This window comes from Lupinus angustifolius, chromosome LG05 (genome assembly GCF_001865875.1).
Source record: "Lupinus angustifolius cultivar Tanjil chromosome LG05, LupAngTanjil_v1.0, whole genome shotgun sequence".
NCBI lineage: Eukaryota > Viridiplantae > Streptophyta > Magnoliopsida > Fabales > Fabaceae > Lupinus > Lupinus angustifolius.
The window spans coordinates 2348365-2364847 of record NC_032013.1 but is presented as its reverse complement, the minus strand read 5'-3'; the positions used below and the strand labels follow the sequence as shown (position 1 = coordinate 2364847).

General features: G+C 32.7%; 2 protein-coding genes across 3 annotated transcripts; one reads left to right on the top strand and one right to left on the bottom strand.

Moving 5' to 3' along the window:
• Nucleotides 1091-2526, top strand: LOC109347140. The gene has a single exon (XM_019586863.1). The coding sequence runs from the start codon at nt 1179-1181 to the stop codon at nt 2052-2054; it is 876 nt and encodes a 291-aa protein (XP_019442408.1). The 5' UTR covers nt 1091-1178; the 3' UTR covers nt 2055-2526.
• Nucleotides 13118-16483, bottom strand: LOC109347436 (serine/threonine-protein phosphatase 6 regulatory ankyrin repeat subunit C-like). 2 transcript variants are annotated; one of them, XM_019587291.1, is made up of 3 exons: nt 15469-16483; nt 14567-14689; nt 13118-14524 (listed from the first exon to the last, which is right to left on the bottom strand). In XM_019587291.1, exons 1-3 carry the CDS (start codon nt 16174-16176, stop codon nt 13415-13417), a joined length of 1941 nt encoding a protein of 646 aa, XP_019442836.1. In that variant the 5' UTR covers nt 16177-16483; the 3' UTR covers nt 13118-13414. The 2 variants fall into 2 exon arrangements, with proteins under 2 accessions (XP_019442836.1, XP_019442835.1); XM_019587290.1 differs by having other exon boundaries at nt 13118-14689; nt 15469-16481.

The following is a 16483-nucleotide window of genomic DNA, read 5'->3' as shown; positions in this document are numbered from 1 at the left end:
TTAATGTCCCAAATTATATATAGATTAATAATATTAAAATGAAATAAACAAAATAATTAATATTTAATTTTTTAATAAATATAAATATTTTTATTAGTTCAAGAAATAATTTGGGACAAAATATCATAATTTTGTCCTCATTACTACTGCTAGGGTTGTTAACACGTGTACAGTTTCTGGAAATTTCGACATGAAAGTTGAGAATATTACACGTACCCCAATCACTTTCCAGAAGTGCAGGACAACTTCTTCACTCTCATTGGTTATTCTTTCTTTCAATCAGACCAATGGTTATACCGAGATCAACACCATTTTCTTTCAGGGTCACTATTAGTGTACATTTGTTGTACCATAATATGTATTATAAAATTATGATTAGTTAAAAAAATATTTAAGTTAAAAATTAATTATTAAATATTTTTATGAATTATAATTTATGACACATGAAATAACACAAATTATGAGAAAAATGTACACACCCTAATAACATAGATCAACCAATCAACTTTCACTACTATTCTGAGTGATTATGAGTCTTTCATTGTTTTTTTTTTGTCAATAACATTAATTATTTTATATTATAAAATTATAATTATTCACACTTATAAACTAATTAAATGAAAATAATAAGTGCAAATATGTATAAAGGTAATTTCAAAAAGTAATTAAAATCAATGTTATAATAGTATATCATTATTATATTGGTGATGATACTTATATAATGGTACATTAATTCAATCAGCTATTAAACTACATATAAGAATAAATTAAATAAATTTATATTATTAACATTATTATCTATGACATATAACTCAATTATTTGAAATGGCTGATGATTGGCCATGTTTCAAATAACTATCCAAGTTTATGATTCAAATCCCTAAAGTATCATCTTGAAAATATTAATATTTTCTTGTAGAACACAATTTGGATCTGTTTAATTTTTCTTAATTTAGTAAGGAAATATAGAAAATTTGTAAATATCCTATGTTGCCCTAGACACGTGGTGGCTCCTGACCCAGCCACCGTGCTACCGTTATCATTATCCCTTCAACCTTTTTCTCAAAGAAAGAAAAGAAAGTGAAGATAGAAGAACCTAACTATCAAAAAGATAATAGAGAGAGAAATAAGAAAGAGATAGATCCACACAAAAACCTTCATTATCAGAAACTGTGATCATGAACAGTGAAGACATGTGGCGCGTGTCATCACGTGAAGGTTTTCCTCACGATAATAGAATACTAAACACGATAATGCTCCGGTACCGACCAATCGCTCCAAAACCGGTTTCCGACGGTTCAATTGATCCGGTTCAGGTGAACCGAATCAATGGTTCAGTTTCGGGGAAAAGAGTGAAGAGGAAGTACGTTAGGGTTCGGAGGAATAATGGATACTTGAGAAAGAATAACGATAAATCTCCAGAGAAATTGGTTGAATCAAGAGATGGTGTTGCGGTTATGACGTTGCAGTTGTTGCCGGAGAATGATAAACCTGAAGAAGAATCATCTCTCGTTGGAGATTCATGGTGTAAGAGCCTTGATCTTAACCTAACCATGGAGAAGATCCAGATCCTTGATAAAAATCAGAAACCACTGTGTATGACGGCGAACGTGAGTTCCGGTAGTACTCTAGATCCATCACCGGTGGTTGAGTCGTCGGTGACGGTGGAGAGCGTGACAGGCACGTGCATGGTTGAAGAAGGTGGAGAAGGTTGTACGGACAGAGAGAAGTTGATGAATCTAGAAACTGACACGTGTCCAGGTTTTTTATCGGACGGTTATTGGAACGTTCGTTGGTTAAACGATGCGTTTAAGAGAATGATAGTTGATAAGAAAGAACCATTTCCAGAAATGGTGGTTTTGTTGAAGGTGAAGAATAATAGTGTATGGCGTTGTTGCTATTCTTACCCGTCGTTCACCTGTAGTGTGAGACTGCAGTACACGTGGCGGAATGAGAAGTGTACTAAGATGGTTCCATGTGATGTATTGAGATTAGAATCAGGTGGGTTTGCATGGAGGCTAGACGTGAAAGCTGCTCTCAGTTTGGGTCTTTGAAATTACAGAGACAACAACAACAACAAATAATATATATGCATATACATTTCTATCATAGAGGTATTATTATTCAAATTCTACTAATGTTGAAGAAAATTTTAAAAAGGTGGGACAAGTGAGTGTTTCTAACAAGTTATAAGTGAGAGAATGGGGGAATGAACGAAGAAGGGTCGATATTGGAAAGTAAGTTCAGCATCGTCTAACTCGTTATTTTGATTGTTTCGAGAATGATTTAATATATAATAGGGTTAATTCTAAAATAAAGTAAGGAGCTAAGTCTTCTATTGGGACTGAAGAAGTAAACTATATTGATAACTAAACATGAAAACTTGTTAGTACTCATGAAAAGTACTTCTATGCTCTGTGTCTATAACATTTAAGTGTGTAACTATTTGTCTCTTAAGACTATGAGACATATTAAAAATAATGTGGGAAAGTATATTGCATATCAATATTTATGTCGTTATCTTAATGCATGAGTGATGAGACTTACTTAGCTTATTTGTAATATAGAATAGAAAAGATAGGCATAAGCATTTTGTACATGTCTTGTTTTGTTCATACTATTTCACTCATGTGGGGTGCTAGACTTTTAGTGTGTATAAGGATTATTTTCTCGAGAGGCTAGTGACGGATATAATAACAAATAAAATATAACATGTAATGATACTTTTATTTTTTATTTATAATGAAATTATATTATTGTCACTGAAAACATGAAAAGAAAAAACATTTGCCTCCACATTTTTGGAGAGGATGTGTGTTATAACTACTTTATGAAAAAAGATTACAAAAGAATGTGCAAAGAGTTCTTAAACTTTATGTTTTTTACAAGTAGGTATTATAAACTATTTTTTGTTCTTTATTACTCCTTAAATTTTATTATTTGGTGAAATTGATTTATAGATAAATATATTCTTAAACTATACATATATAACAAGGAAATCGTTACAATCAGACTTACAATACTATCAATGCAACAATTCAAGTTAGTGAACGATGATATCAGGAGAAAACCACTATCGAAATATAATATTGATTGAGAAGAAGAAAATAAGTAAATCAATGAATTAAAAGCCACTAATGTTATAATATTGTTATATATATATAAATAATATAAAATTACAGTATTTTTTGTTACTTTTAATTTAACATTATCTTTATGCAATGATCAATTTCACCATTAATTAAAGTTTATGAGGTAATTATGAATAAAAATTAGTTAAATATTTGCAAAAAATACAATGTTTAGAGTGTTTTATAAACTTTTTTCTATTAAAATGTAAGAGGTTAGTCACAGTTAAGACTTGAGATATAAAACAAATTGTAACTGTCACCATTTAATTTTTAATACTTAAGATAAACTACACATTACACTTTATCATTAAGCTATAATCATTATCGTATACAAAATCTAATTTGTGACACATGATCCACTTAAAATTTTGGTTAAAGTGAAAATACGTACATCTAGTTTACAATAATGTATAAAAGTGAAAATTTGAATATTTTGTGTACAATGGTATCTAGAAATTTTAATAATTACCAATCATACACTAAACTCTTTGCTTAATGACAAAGAGGTAATATATAATTTATCTGAATTTATTTTTTGAGTTATAAACATATAGTCTTGAATAGAAACATTGGATAAAATATTCAAATCATTAGGTTAATCAACAGAGAAAAATTACCCCCTAACTAAAAAATATTGTAAAATGCCCTATCTTAATAATGAAAAATCAAGGCCGGGTTGTGTGGTTTTCAAATTTAAGTTTTTGAAAATTTCAAATACCAAAAATAGTTTAATTTTTTCAATTTTAGTTTTGATGTGTGGATTTCAGTTAAAAAAAATATATTAACATTTTTTTGGTCTCCACCATTCCTGCGCTACATGGAGGATAGTTGGGATGGTAATTGTTATTGTGTTAATAATTATTCGTATTGTCTCATGACGACCTCAACCATAGCATAGGGAGAATGGTCGAGGTGGAGGTCCTCTTTGATGTTGGTACAGTAATGATGATGTTGATCAAGGTAGTGTTGATTGTGACGATAATGATGATAGTGACAGTAATGATATTACAATGGTTGTTAAGGTCATGCTGGTTGAGGTTGTGAGAATTGGTAGCTTAGATGGCAATGCCTGGTTTGAGAACATAAGAACTTGTGTAAACGTTTATAGAGCTATAATAAGATCTACATTGACTCTAATAAGCCCCTAGGGGGCTAGGACGCAACTCATCAGAAAAAATACAATATGCCAGAATAGTAAAACAATAGCGCTTAAAATTGTTATTTAATAGCACTTTTGAGACGTTTTCTATGTGAGTGCAGTAGTACATGAGGTTATATTTAACAACATTTTTTGAAGCGATGCAGAAAGTAGACATTTAACAGCGCTCACCGAAACAAATGTTATTAAATGTCTACTTTCTAAATAAGACAATATCTCTTCCAGACATTATATCAAATACATGACGAACATGTCCAACTCCACCACATTTATAATAGATTTGTTAAATCACCAACGATTTCAGCTACATTCAACATTAATAGATTCTAATAATATAAAATAACATAATTAGTAATGAGATCTTACACAAATTGTTCATTCTTTCTCCTCCAAATGTGTAAGTCCTTACATAGTGTTCATGTGTTCCTCAATGATCAATGCAAGTTGCAAATACAATAAAAAATGTCATCTATAAACAAATTGCAAAAATTATGAAAAATACAAAATTAGCAGCAATTGATAGAGAATATTTACCATTATACTCAAACATTATGTTCTAAACTAGTGAAACATATGCAAAACCCTAGAACATCATAGATGCATAACTTCACAACAAATAAAGACTTGTTATTTATGGTGTAAATGCAAACATCAAAACTGAATCAAAAAGAAATAAATGAGCTAAAACAAGATAACGATTTACCTTATGCGTAAAGAGAAAAAACAAAAACCGATAACTTGTTTGAAGAGAAAAACTAAAAACAAAAGAGAAAAAATATCATGGAGAAAAAGACAAGTAAGAGAAATAATAAACTGATTGATATGTGTATTATTGTATGTGATGTTTTGTTTTTGAATTTGAAAAAATTCCCGCTCACTAAAGGTGTTATCTTTAACAGCGCTTTCTTCAATAAGTGGTGTTAAATGTTAAGCAAGCGTTGTTGAAGGTGTTGTCTTTAACCACGCTTATTGAAGAAGTGTTGTTAAATATATGAATTATTATCTTTAACAATGCTTTCTTCAATAAGTGTTGTTAAAGATAACACATTTAATAGTACTTTGCTTAAATAAGTGTTGTTAAAGATAATACATTTAACAGCGCTTAGTGAAAAATGACTGTTAAATATATGAAGTATGATCTTTAACAGTGTTTTCTTCAATAAGCGTTGTTAAAGATAACACTTTTAACCGCGCTTTCTTTAATGAGCTTCGTTAATTCTCTTTCACCTTATATTTAACAGCGTTCAACACATAAACACACTTGAATGTGGATTGTTAAATATTAATTCTGCGGTAGTATTTCTATGAAAGAAATAATTTGATCAATTTTATTAAACTTAGATAATCAATTATGGTATTAGCTAGGTTAATGACTTATTGATTGGATAAGTGGATTAGTAATTGAATCAATTGACTCAATTTATATTAAAAAATTAAAAACTCAATACTCCAACTTAATAACTCAAATTCATGATAACAATTAATATTATTTAATAATTCAATACTCCAACTTAAAAACATTATCAAACTTAATTATACAACTAACAAATAAGGTTTCATTACGACAAATACCACAAATAAGTGTTTTCATCAATCATTATAAGTTTTATACTTTAATTGCAACAAAAACGCACATGTAAGTTTAAACTTCAATTAAACAATTAAGGTTTTGCTAGAAATTAGGTTAAAAAATGATAAACATAACTTCATATAAGTGAAAAGCATTTGATTTTGTTTTATTTCATTTCAAAATGATATTGTTTTGGTTGTTATAAAACAAAATTTAATTAACTCGGTCAATCCGACCATCTGAATCAATAATTTTAGGCTTAAATCGATCAAATTGATTCGAATTATCTTAATTTTTATGCAAAACTGGTCAGGTGGAAGGCTTAAACCGACCAGATATCCAATTTAACTGGTCAAAATGGTCAGTCTCAACCAATTTTGTAACGTTGAATAGTTTATTGGTTTTTATTATATATAGATATTATCATTCTGATACCCGATTGGAAACTTAATTTCCTATATAAGGTAATATTTTATATTTCCATAAAAATCATGCCATACTCATATAAACATATCTTATGATAATTAAATAAGTAGGTATTGTTCCACCACAGGTAATCCAAGTCGTGCGAGGCTCGTGTAGAGTCTCCCAACATGCTCGCCCAGCATCCTGGTAGACTGAGGGCAACTGTTCCTACCTGGCGAACCAAAGAGACGCATGCTTGGTCGCCGAGGTAGGTCCCGCATGATTGGCCCACCAGAGTTGACCTTAGAGACACCCCTGGCATGCCTTCTGTACCTCACCAACCCCTGCCAGCACGACAGACAGATGGCAGAACGGCTACCAAACCAGCCACAGGCTAAAAGACAAGAGTGGCACAGAGTACGGTCCTGGCAGACCGCCTGACACGGAAAAAACAACCCCGACAATACCCTTGGTCAGCCACGTGTTGCACTACATGCCAAGAGCCCAAAAGTCAGCTCTCCCCTCTATAAATAGGAGCCTCTACCAACAGGAAGTATCTCAATCTCTCTATTCTCTAGCATTTACTCATTCTATTACTTTCTACCTTCATATTATCATATTCCGATACACTTAACACTGAGTTCATACACTGACTTGATCGTCGGAGAACCTTTTCAGGTACCTCCACCGACGGGTCCAGCTCTTCTACATCACCTTGCTACTTCGACGTCCTTCCTCTTCTCCATCCTCAACAACTGGTCAACTATTGTTTCATACATTTGTGTTCTAGGAAAGAACAGGTATCATCCCACCTTTAAAGTATTTTACAAACCAATCCATTTAGCCAGAGGTTAAAATAATTTAATCTTATTTTTACCATTGACTACAATATAAAACCCACACGTTAAATAAGTGATTATATAACGAATACTGCAATAAATTCGTTTAGATAGAAGGTTTTACTTAACAACGACCAAAGAAGTACCAATTATTATAAGGAATTATAGAAAGGGTTTTTTTTATATTAAAATTAGCGTACAAAATATTTAAAAAGATTTAAATCAATTTTTTTAATTAAAACTTTTAATATTTTAACTCTATTCAATGCATATATTTTTTCATATTTGATCTGATGTTCTAAGAATATTAGTTAGCTTTTTTTTAGAAAACATTTCTGTAGATACATTTAAGGTAAGAAAAAGGTGTGCCTGCTCATAGAATAAAAGTTTTTTAATTGAGGATTATAATAAGTTTGGATGAGTCTGGGTTGTGCATTACCTGGACCCGCCTTGTTTCTTTATTTTTGGATCAGACCCGTCCTAGACCCGTGCTAATACCTGTCAGGTCTGCTACCCATGAGTTCTTGGGTACCCAGCAGATCTGTGGATACCCACAAATTCAAAAACATTCAAATAATTGTGAATAATTTATGTAATTATGTGTTTACTTCATATAATCTTATATGTTATTTAGGTAATTAACAATGGAAAAAATTATAAAAAATATTTAAAGTTTTAAACACATTTTAAATTGACTATTTCAATATTATGATATAAAATTGATTTAGTAAGAATTCGTCGATCAACAAAATATTATATTATACATATAAAATAACAACATAACATCACATCACTACTTAATAATATAACATCGTTGACATTATTGTTTAACAATCTTTAACAATATAACAATCACATTTATGAATTAACAATATATATAAGAAGGAAGAGTGGGTCTGGGTACCCGTGGGTCTGACTACCTCATTACCCAGACCCATCTAACAACGGATCTTAAAATCTCGGGTCTCAATTACCTACGGGTCTAAAAACATGAACTTACACTCGACCCATTGCGAGTATTTTTTGTAGGTACCCATGGATCTGCGTACCCATTGCTATCTCTATTTTTTACGTGGTTATTGTATCATATACCATTCATTTTTAATCATTATTAACTCTTAAATAAAAATAATACAAATAAATAGTATGAAATATATTGACTATATATAAATTTTTATGTATATAGATATTATTCTCTTATTAAATCTGTCAATACATAGATAATATATAAAGTTTTTTTTTTTTTTTTTTGGTTAAGATGGTAAGTTTTATTACAAGGTACACCTAAACATGTTATGACTAAGTTAAGATATTCCTATCTGATCTTGATTACCTAAATTTTCAACATTGAGTGGTCCTTGTCAGAAAATGGCATATCAAAGGGCGTTGTGATTGGTCCCACGGCTGAGGCAGAGTGCCAATGAGGTTGGAGATGGTGTCCTACATTCATGGAAAAGATAGGGTACGTGGCCTCTTGCAAAGGGTGATGACAGTATTAAAATATTCTTGTCTCCATGTGGAAGTTAAATTATTTATTTAATTGTCCCACTAATCTATAAATAGCTACACATGATTATGCTCTTTTTTGATATGAATGGTTTGGGGAGTGGAGGATTCTATCCCTTAATCTAATTTAGTCGGGTTATAATTGAATTCTTATATAATACTTTGTCGATTTTATGGTCAAGTCTGAGTTTAAATATTAAACGTAATTAATATATAAGATTATATAAGAGATAAAAATGAATCGACCTAACATGTCTCATAATTAAAAATGGTTTTTATTCATATATATATATATATATATGTTTACAATTATATAAATAATAATGGCATATCTTTCATCTAGGTTGAATAATACATTTAGTTGTTTCAACATTATATATTCATCCAATTTCATATTTATGAAAAAAAGAATGGTAAATAAGACAACTTGAACACTATTTCCAAGGCATATAAATATGTTGTAGATAGGTTTATAAGTAAGAAATATATTAATAAATGTATATATTGTAATTTATATAAGAGGTATTTTTTCCCACAATTTGGTTTCTGAATAAAATTAAGTTCTAAAATAGTCATTGAAAATTTCTATCACTCTCTCATTAAGGACTATTTGATGAGTTTATTTTTCAAGAACCAATTTATCTCAAATAAAATTTTCAAAAACTACTTTACCACATTATTATTTTTAGGAATCAAATTTGGTCTTTATTGGGTTTTCACTATTTTTATAAACACTACATGTATATGTATGTATCTGAATGTAGATTTGAAGTCAAAGAACATGTGTGTTGGTTATACATGATACTTGAAGTCCTAATGATGAATTATTTTTTATAAACCATGTATGAGGTGTGAACAATGTGATACTATGATGATGATTTTGTTAGGATTTAAACACATAAAAACCTAAAAGACTAGTTTATTAAGTGGGATAAACTCTCATAACTTAAGTACCACATAAAATTTGTTATTCTACTCAATATCAATATGAGACTCCTATTAGATTTTCTCTTTACTTGTTTTGTTTGCCACATATGAAGGACACATAGTGATATTTACACTTTAACTAAAGTTAGTATGCATCTAAATTAATAGAATCATAGTCACATAATTGACCTATATTCCATTTGAACTGCGAACTAATTTGTGGTTCTTCACCATTTGATCAATGACTTGAGAAAACCCATGACTAGAGGATGAAGAACGAGAAAACATAAAAGGTTCATCGTTCAATTAAGAACTAGAGGATGAAGAACTAGAAGTAGAAACATGACTGCTAGATTAGAGAAGGAGAAAAAATCTAAAACTAAAACCATCAAAACTCACTGTTCAGTTAAGTTATTATTATTGAAAAAACATATTTTGTGGGCTGACATATGGTTTTTATTAACTAATTTTTATTCTTAAAATATGAACTTTGTCTTGATTCAATCTGTTTAACTAATAATGGAAAAATATATTTCATTTAGAGATGACAAAAGTAACAAACTCATACTCATGAATATCCATTAAAATATCTATAATAAGTACATGTAAAAATAAATTATGAGTGAGAACGAATATCATGATATTCGCATATTTATAAATTTATTTTTTAATAAATAATTTATATATATTACACTTTTTATTATTTTATAATTATATATTATCTATTTTTATTTTATTTTATTTTATAATAAACATTAGTAATTGAAATATAATGATAAATTTAACATGTACATAAATTTTATTATTATGTAATAATTATTTTATATATATTAATTATTACAAAATATATAAATATATATTTAAACTTAAAAACTCGTTGGGTACCTCGAATACTTGCTATACGTGTGAGTACTTGCAAATAGTGCAAGCATGGCACAAGAAAGCACTACCCACTCTTATTGTCATCCCTAATTTCATTCTATCCAAAACTTTTGATGTTTAATGTTATAAACATAATTTAAGAAATCAATAAAATGATATAAAAGTTTAATATAGTTTGAGTAAAATGAGTCATTTAATGCACATCAAAAACTGAATTAGAAAGAAATGGACGGTGAAATAAATGAATAGTTGTTGGAATTTGTTTGAAAATGATGAATTTTAATGTGGCTTTTAATGCGTATTAATGAGACCATTTAAGATGACTTTTAAGTTTGTGAAATAAAAAAATTCACTAATCTCATATTGCTTAGAGGAGGAACATTCAAAGGCTTTATAACCCTTAAGTTTCATCATTGGGTGTGCCCTAAGGGGTACAATGAGTTTTGTGGGTGGGTGAAGACTCACACAAACAAAACTCCTCCACACACGCATCACCACCTCCGCCGTTGCCGTCCGGCTCGACTCGGCTTGGGTTCGGACCTATCATTCTTTTTAAATAAATTTTTATTTTGGGGCCTTTTTGGGCTTGGACCATGTGTTGACCAAGTCAACACACGCATGCCACACCTGTGAGACTTAGTCCACACGGTTGGAGAAGATCTTGGTCTTGGATAGTGATCCGCATGGAGAAAGTTTCTAGCCGTCAGATCATTCGACCGTTTGAGATTTGGCCTTCATTTTGGGTCGTCGAATGAGGGATTCGTTGGAGGCCTCAAGCTATAAATAGAGGCATCATCCCCTTATTATAACTCGCATCTCAAGTTGAAGGTGTTTCCTCTCAACTTTTATTTCTCCTCCCTGATACTCCTCCGACGCATTTCCAGCAACCTTTTCCCCATTTCTTTTCGTGACACTTGAGAATTGGCATATGCAGCCAAAGTGAGATTTCGAGAACTGACACTAGTAGTAAGGTGACATGATCGTGACTCAGCTAGTAAAGATTATCTTGTGATATTCAGAATTGTTGCGAGCTATGCAAACAACAATTTTAAGACTGTTATACTATAATGATATTCATAGATAATATTACTGGACCGAACAACTATGATTTGAACAAGACATTTCGATTTGACGAGACAAATTTCAAACGTTGGCAACATAAGATGAAATTTTCCTCACTATAAGAAATGTTGCCCACATTCTGAAAATTGAAATAGCTCTCTGGAATGAAAATGATTACTTATGTAAGAACTTCATTCTGAATGAGTTGTATGATGATCTCTATAATTACTACATCTCATACAAGTCTACCAGATTAATTTGGTATGCACTTGAGAAAAAATATGATATTGAGGAAGCTGTGACTAAGAAATATGTTGTTAGTCGCTACCTCAAGTATCATATGACTGATGATAAATCAGTAGAGTCTCAGTCCCACAAGATTCATAAAATTGCTCAGGAGATCATTTCTGAGAGTATGCCCCTAGAAGAGCAATTTCAAGTGGCTGTCGTAATTGACAAGTTGTCTCATAGTTGGAAGGACTTCAAAAACCTTCTGAGGCATAAGACCAAAGAAATATCTTTGGAATCTCTGATCACTCATCTTCGTAAGTAAGATCAGAAAGATGAGGTGTTGATTGTCTCTAACAATAACACTAAGAAGAAATTCTCATGTGTGGTTCTGAAGCCTTCTAGCACTAACTTCAAGAATCAGAACCGCAGTAGGAATAAGGCTAAGAACACGAGTCGAAACAAGAATTGGAACCCCAAAATGTCCAATATGCTAAGCCACTCACTAAGAATGACTCTGGCAACCTGTTCATCTACTTCAAATGTGGGAAGTCGAGTCATATGACACAAAAGTGCAGAAATAATCCTATGGATCATCCTCCATAGGCCAACATGGTTGATGAGCCATTTGTGGTTGTATTATCTGAGATCACTATGGTTGGAGGAACTGATGGATGGTGGGTAGATACTGGCACATCGCGCCATATTTGCTTTGACCATGCTATGTTCAAAACATACACGTATGTTGATGATAAGAAGGTGTTGTTGGGTGACTCACACACCACCATTGAAATAATATGAACAAATTAAAACATCAAAAGATATAAAATCGAAAAGTAATAACATAGAATAAAATAAAAAGTATAGTGTATTGATTAAGTATATATCTCCCATACAATGTATTTGAAAAGTAGCCTATCACATACTCATAGTATAACGTATTATGTGACTATGGCTATACCCTACTAGGTGAGTGACAAGCTCGTGCATCGGACTGTACTTTTTTGTCTTCCGCCTTTTGATAGATGCTGACTGCAGTTCTGACAGGATGCAAGTTCTTGTGGTTAATACTCAACACACTTTAACTTGATGTCTAAAGGCTAAAGAAACACTTCATATTGTTATCAATGCTCTTCAGTTTTCTTGTTTTTAAGCCATCATTGGAAGCAAAAATCATTGATACATAGAACTTTGCACCCAGATCATGAAATTGTAAGTAATGGCTCCTCCACTTTTCACTCTTCAACATGCTTAACATTTATTAAAAGCAATAATACAATCAGATTGAAGAGAATTATTTGTTTGCTCCCTTTATATGGGGACATATGTTTATTCTCTTATTCTTGTGAATGATTTGTAGTCACTCATCTAACATGGAATACATTGACAACAAATATAAAAGCTCTAATGAGTGCATTGCCAATGCTAGTTCTCACATAACTAGGCACCAAATTGAGATAATTTCATGTCAAACACACTAGTTTTCCAATAACAAATGTGGCTGAGGATGAACCAATCTTAAGTAATAAGATATAATCTATAAAACTTATAACTATGAAACCTGTTAGTTACTCTTAATAGGGTAGTTTCATATTGATAAAGCAGCTTTTTCCCTTCTTTCTTTGATATTAATCTGGTTAGGAATAAGATTAAGCCACTGCAACAACATCACCTTTCTAACTCTGGCTTCTCTGATGCATGTGAACTAAGTTTTTGACCTTAAACAGAAATAATGGCCCCTCAATTTCTTACTAATAGAAGTTCTCTTTGCCGAATTTGGTGATTCATCATCATCAGGTAATTGATTTGATCTTGAACAAGATGGTCCAGCGATGTCGTTATCGATGTAAGCACCCTTTTGCTTATCGTCTATTGATCTAGGCGAAGAAGTTGTTGATTTTGAAAAGGAACTAGACCTTGATCTACCAGAAACCTTTACTTGTGGCATGGATTGCATTACTCCATGCACTAGTTCTGAAGCAAATCTCTTTTTGGCATTTGGACTTGACTGGTGACTCCTCACAGATAGAGTCCTTTTGTTGTTAGGAAGTGTCGATGGCCTCGAACTCGAAAATCTTTGCCTCAGTGATAATGGAGATTCATCCGAGTTGTTGTTATTCCATTTACTGTATGAGTCCAATGACCCCTCATCCATAGATTTCTTAGATCCCTCACCTTTCTTGTCCTTCACCCTATGCCACTGAAGTGCTCTTTTCAACCTCGCTGCAGCATAGCTTACAGAATTCGGCCTTTTACTCGTAGCGGTTGAGACGTGATTCATTGCAGCCGAGTCATATGGAATGTGTTCTGATGAAGATGAACTCTTTCCACCACTTCCATGGTCATCTGGTGAATTCTCAATACCTGTGTACAAAAGTATTTCAGTGTCTGAGATTCTAAATGATGTTCCAGGACTTCTACCAATGCTTTGCATTCTCAACTGTGAAGCTATGGCTTTTCTTGAATTATAACCTTCAAAACCAAACATTCCCCCAGCTGAGATCAACTTTTTGATTAGTATATCCGATGAAGCCGAATTTGGGCGTTGCCGAAGATAATCAAGTGGAGTCATGCCATTAGCATCACAGATATTCACATCTATTAATGGAGCAGTCATCAAGAGTTGCACAAGATCAGTATGAATGTTCCCTATGATGGCCATGTGAAGAGCAGTTCTTCCATCATTATTCTCGACATTGATAACTCCTTCAACATTAACATTCTTTCCACTTATTAATTTCCTCAAAAGCTTAACTTGTCGATCCAATCTTCGGAACGCAGGAGTCTGAAAACCGGAAACAGCCTTATGGAGAAAGGTTTCTCCAGTGTTGTTTCTCAGAGAGATCAATGTCGGAAATGCTGTGACTAGAGCTTCAGCTGCAGATAATTGGCCCCTGGAAGCAGCCACATGTAAAGCACTGTTTCCATTGTGGTCTGTGGAGTTGATCATGTCAAAGGATGTTGTAAGATATTTAACTACCTGCATGAGTGTGAACAAGTTCATATATAATGCAAACGAAAATTATCATCTCATACTGTTTTTTAATAAACCTCTTTCACCCCAGATTAATCACATGTATCGGATATTAACGGGTTAACCATTAACCACAAATATATTGGTTAAACAACTCGCTAACTATTCAATACACGTGATTAATCACGAATTTATATATCCTTAGTGAGGTAAAAGAAAATGGTACAATAATTGACATGAAAAATGCAAGGAGGGATGATATTCCTCCATGAGTACCATAACTTGGGAAGCTAAAAAGGGATCTAGGTTCTTATTCAATTGTTATTTTATACCAAATATTCTATAAGGTATGTTTTTTTCATATCATGCACCCAAAGCATCTTAGGTTTAAGTTTAATTAATATCTAACAAAACATACTATATGCCTAAAAGTATTATAATGCCCCCACTACTACATCAGAACAGCCATCTCCTAAAGTGGCAATAACAAAAACAAGGTAAAGATCAACAAGGTGTTGATCTAGTGGTGTAAGGCTCTGCTAGATCTCAGGATGACCAAAAGGTCAAGGGTTCAATTCCTAGGAGCGACCCTGGTTGGGAGGGGTAGCCACGTACCGTGAAAGAGATTAGTTCCTTATCCAAAAGGATGAGAAGATACCCTTGGTAGTACCAAAAAATAAAACAAGGTAAAGACAAGAATACAAATAGCATTAGCACCAATCATTTGTTGATAAGATTGAAAGAAATGTTAAGATCATAAGAGAGCAAAATGAGGAGAATATCACCTCAACCTTCCCTCTGCTTGCAGCTGAATGTAAAATAGTTGAGCCATGAGCATCTCTATAAGCCAAAATATCAGAACAATTTTGAAGAAGCTCTTCCAAAATCTTCACATTCCCTCCTCTAGCAGCAGCATGAACAGCCTTATTCGTAATCTCCCACCTATAAACAGAAGGAATGTCCCCAATATGCTCCTCAAATGTTCCACCTTTATCTGTGTGAAACCTTGGAGACACTGCAAAATCAAATAGCAGCCTGAAAACCTCACAATTCTTGCTCCTGGCAGCAGCATAGAGTATATCAGTGACACCATACTCGCCTTCGCCGAAAACCAGAAGAGGGTTCCTTTCAAGAAGTAATTGAACAAAATCCAAGTCCCCTGCTGAGGCTGCAGTGTACATTAGCCATCCACCGTAGCCTGCGCGAATGAGAGACTTATTCCCTCTCTTGGATTCACATTCTAGAAGCAGCTTTTGGGCCACCTGAGACCGAAACTTGGCCACATCATTGAACTGTTGTTCATCATCCCACACAACTTCCAGGCGCCGGATTCTGCGCAGGGAAGTGAGTTTGAAAAGGTGATTGCTATCTATTCGAAGCAGCTCGCGAACCAAGTCATAGTGGCCATTTGCAGCAGCCCAATCTATGGGTGATGCATACCACCACTGGTCTCCAGTGCTCTCCCAACGAAGAGGGAAATTTATAGAATGCATTGGGAAAAAATCGAACACTAAAGACTAGTGATTTGAGAAATTAACAGCAACAACAAAAAGATGATCGAGTGCACGAGACTCCTCTAGAGAATCTTACCCCGCAAGCGAATAGGCTGTTTCCGGTACAACAACAAAAACCAAACCTAAATCCCACTGAATAAGGTCGGCTATCTGAAATATTAACGAATTCAACTAAGACTCACGCTGAAACTAATGATTTGAGTGAAACAAAGTGAGGTTGGAACTGAATACTGATACATTAGAAGAAAACTAGCTTACATAGAAATTATGACATTAGACAAACCAA

Excerpts from the sequence above, each read along its gene's own strand:
- LOC109347436 (XM_019587290.1), bottom strand. The coding sequence starts at position 16,176 with ATGCATTCTATAAATTTCCCTCTTCGTTGGGAGAGCACTGGAGACCAG. Across the intron at positions 14,690-15,468 it reads CAAGCAGAGGGAAGGTTGAG|GTAGTTAAATATCTTACAAC; the intron begins GTGATATTCTCC and ends ACACTCATGCAG.
- LOC109347140 (XM_019586863.1), top strand. The coding sequence starts at position 1,179 with ATGAACAGTGAAGACATGTGGCGCGTGTCATCACGTGAAGGTTTTCCT.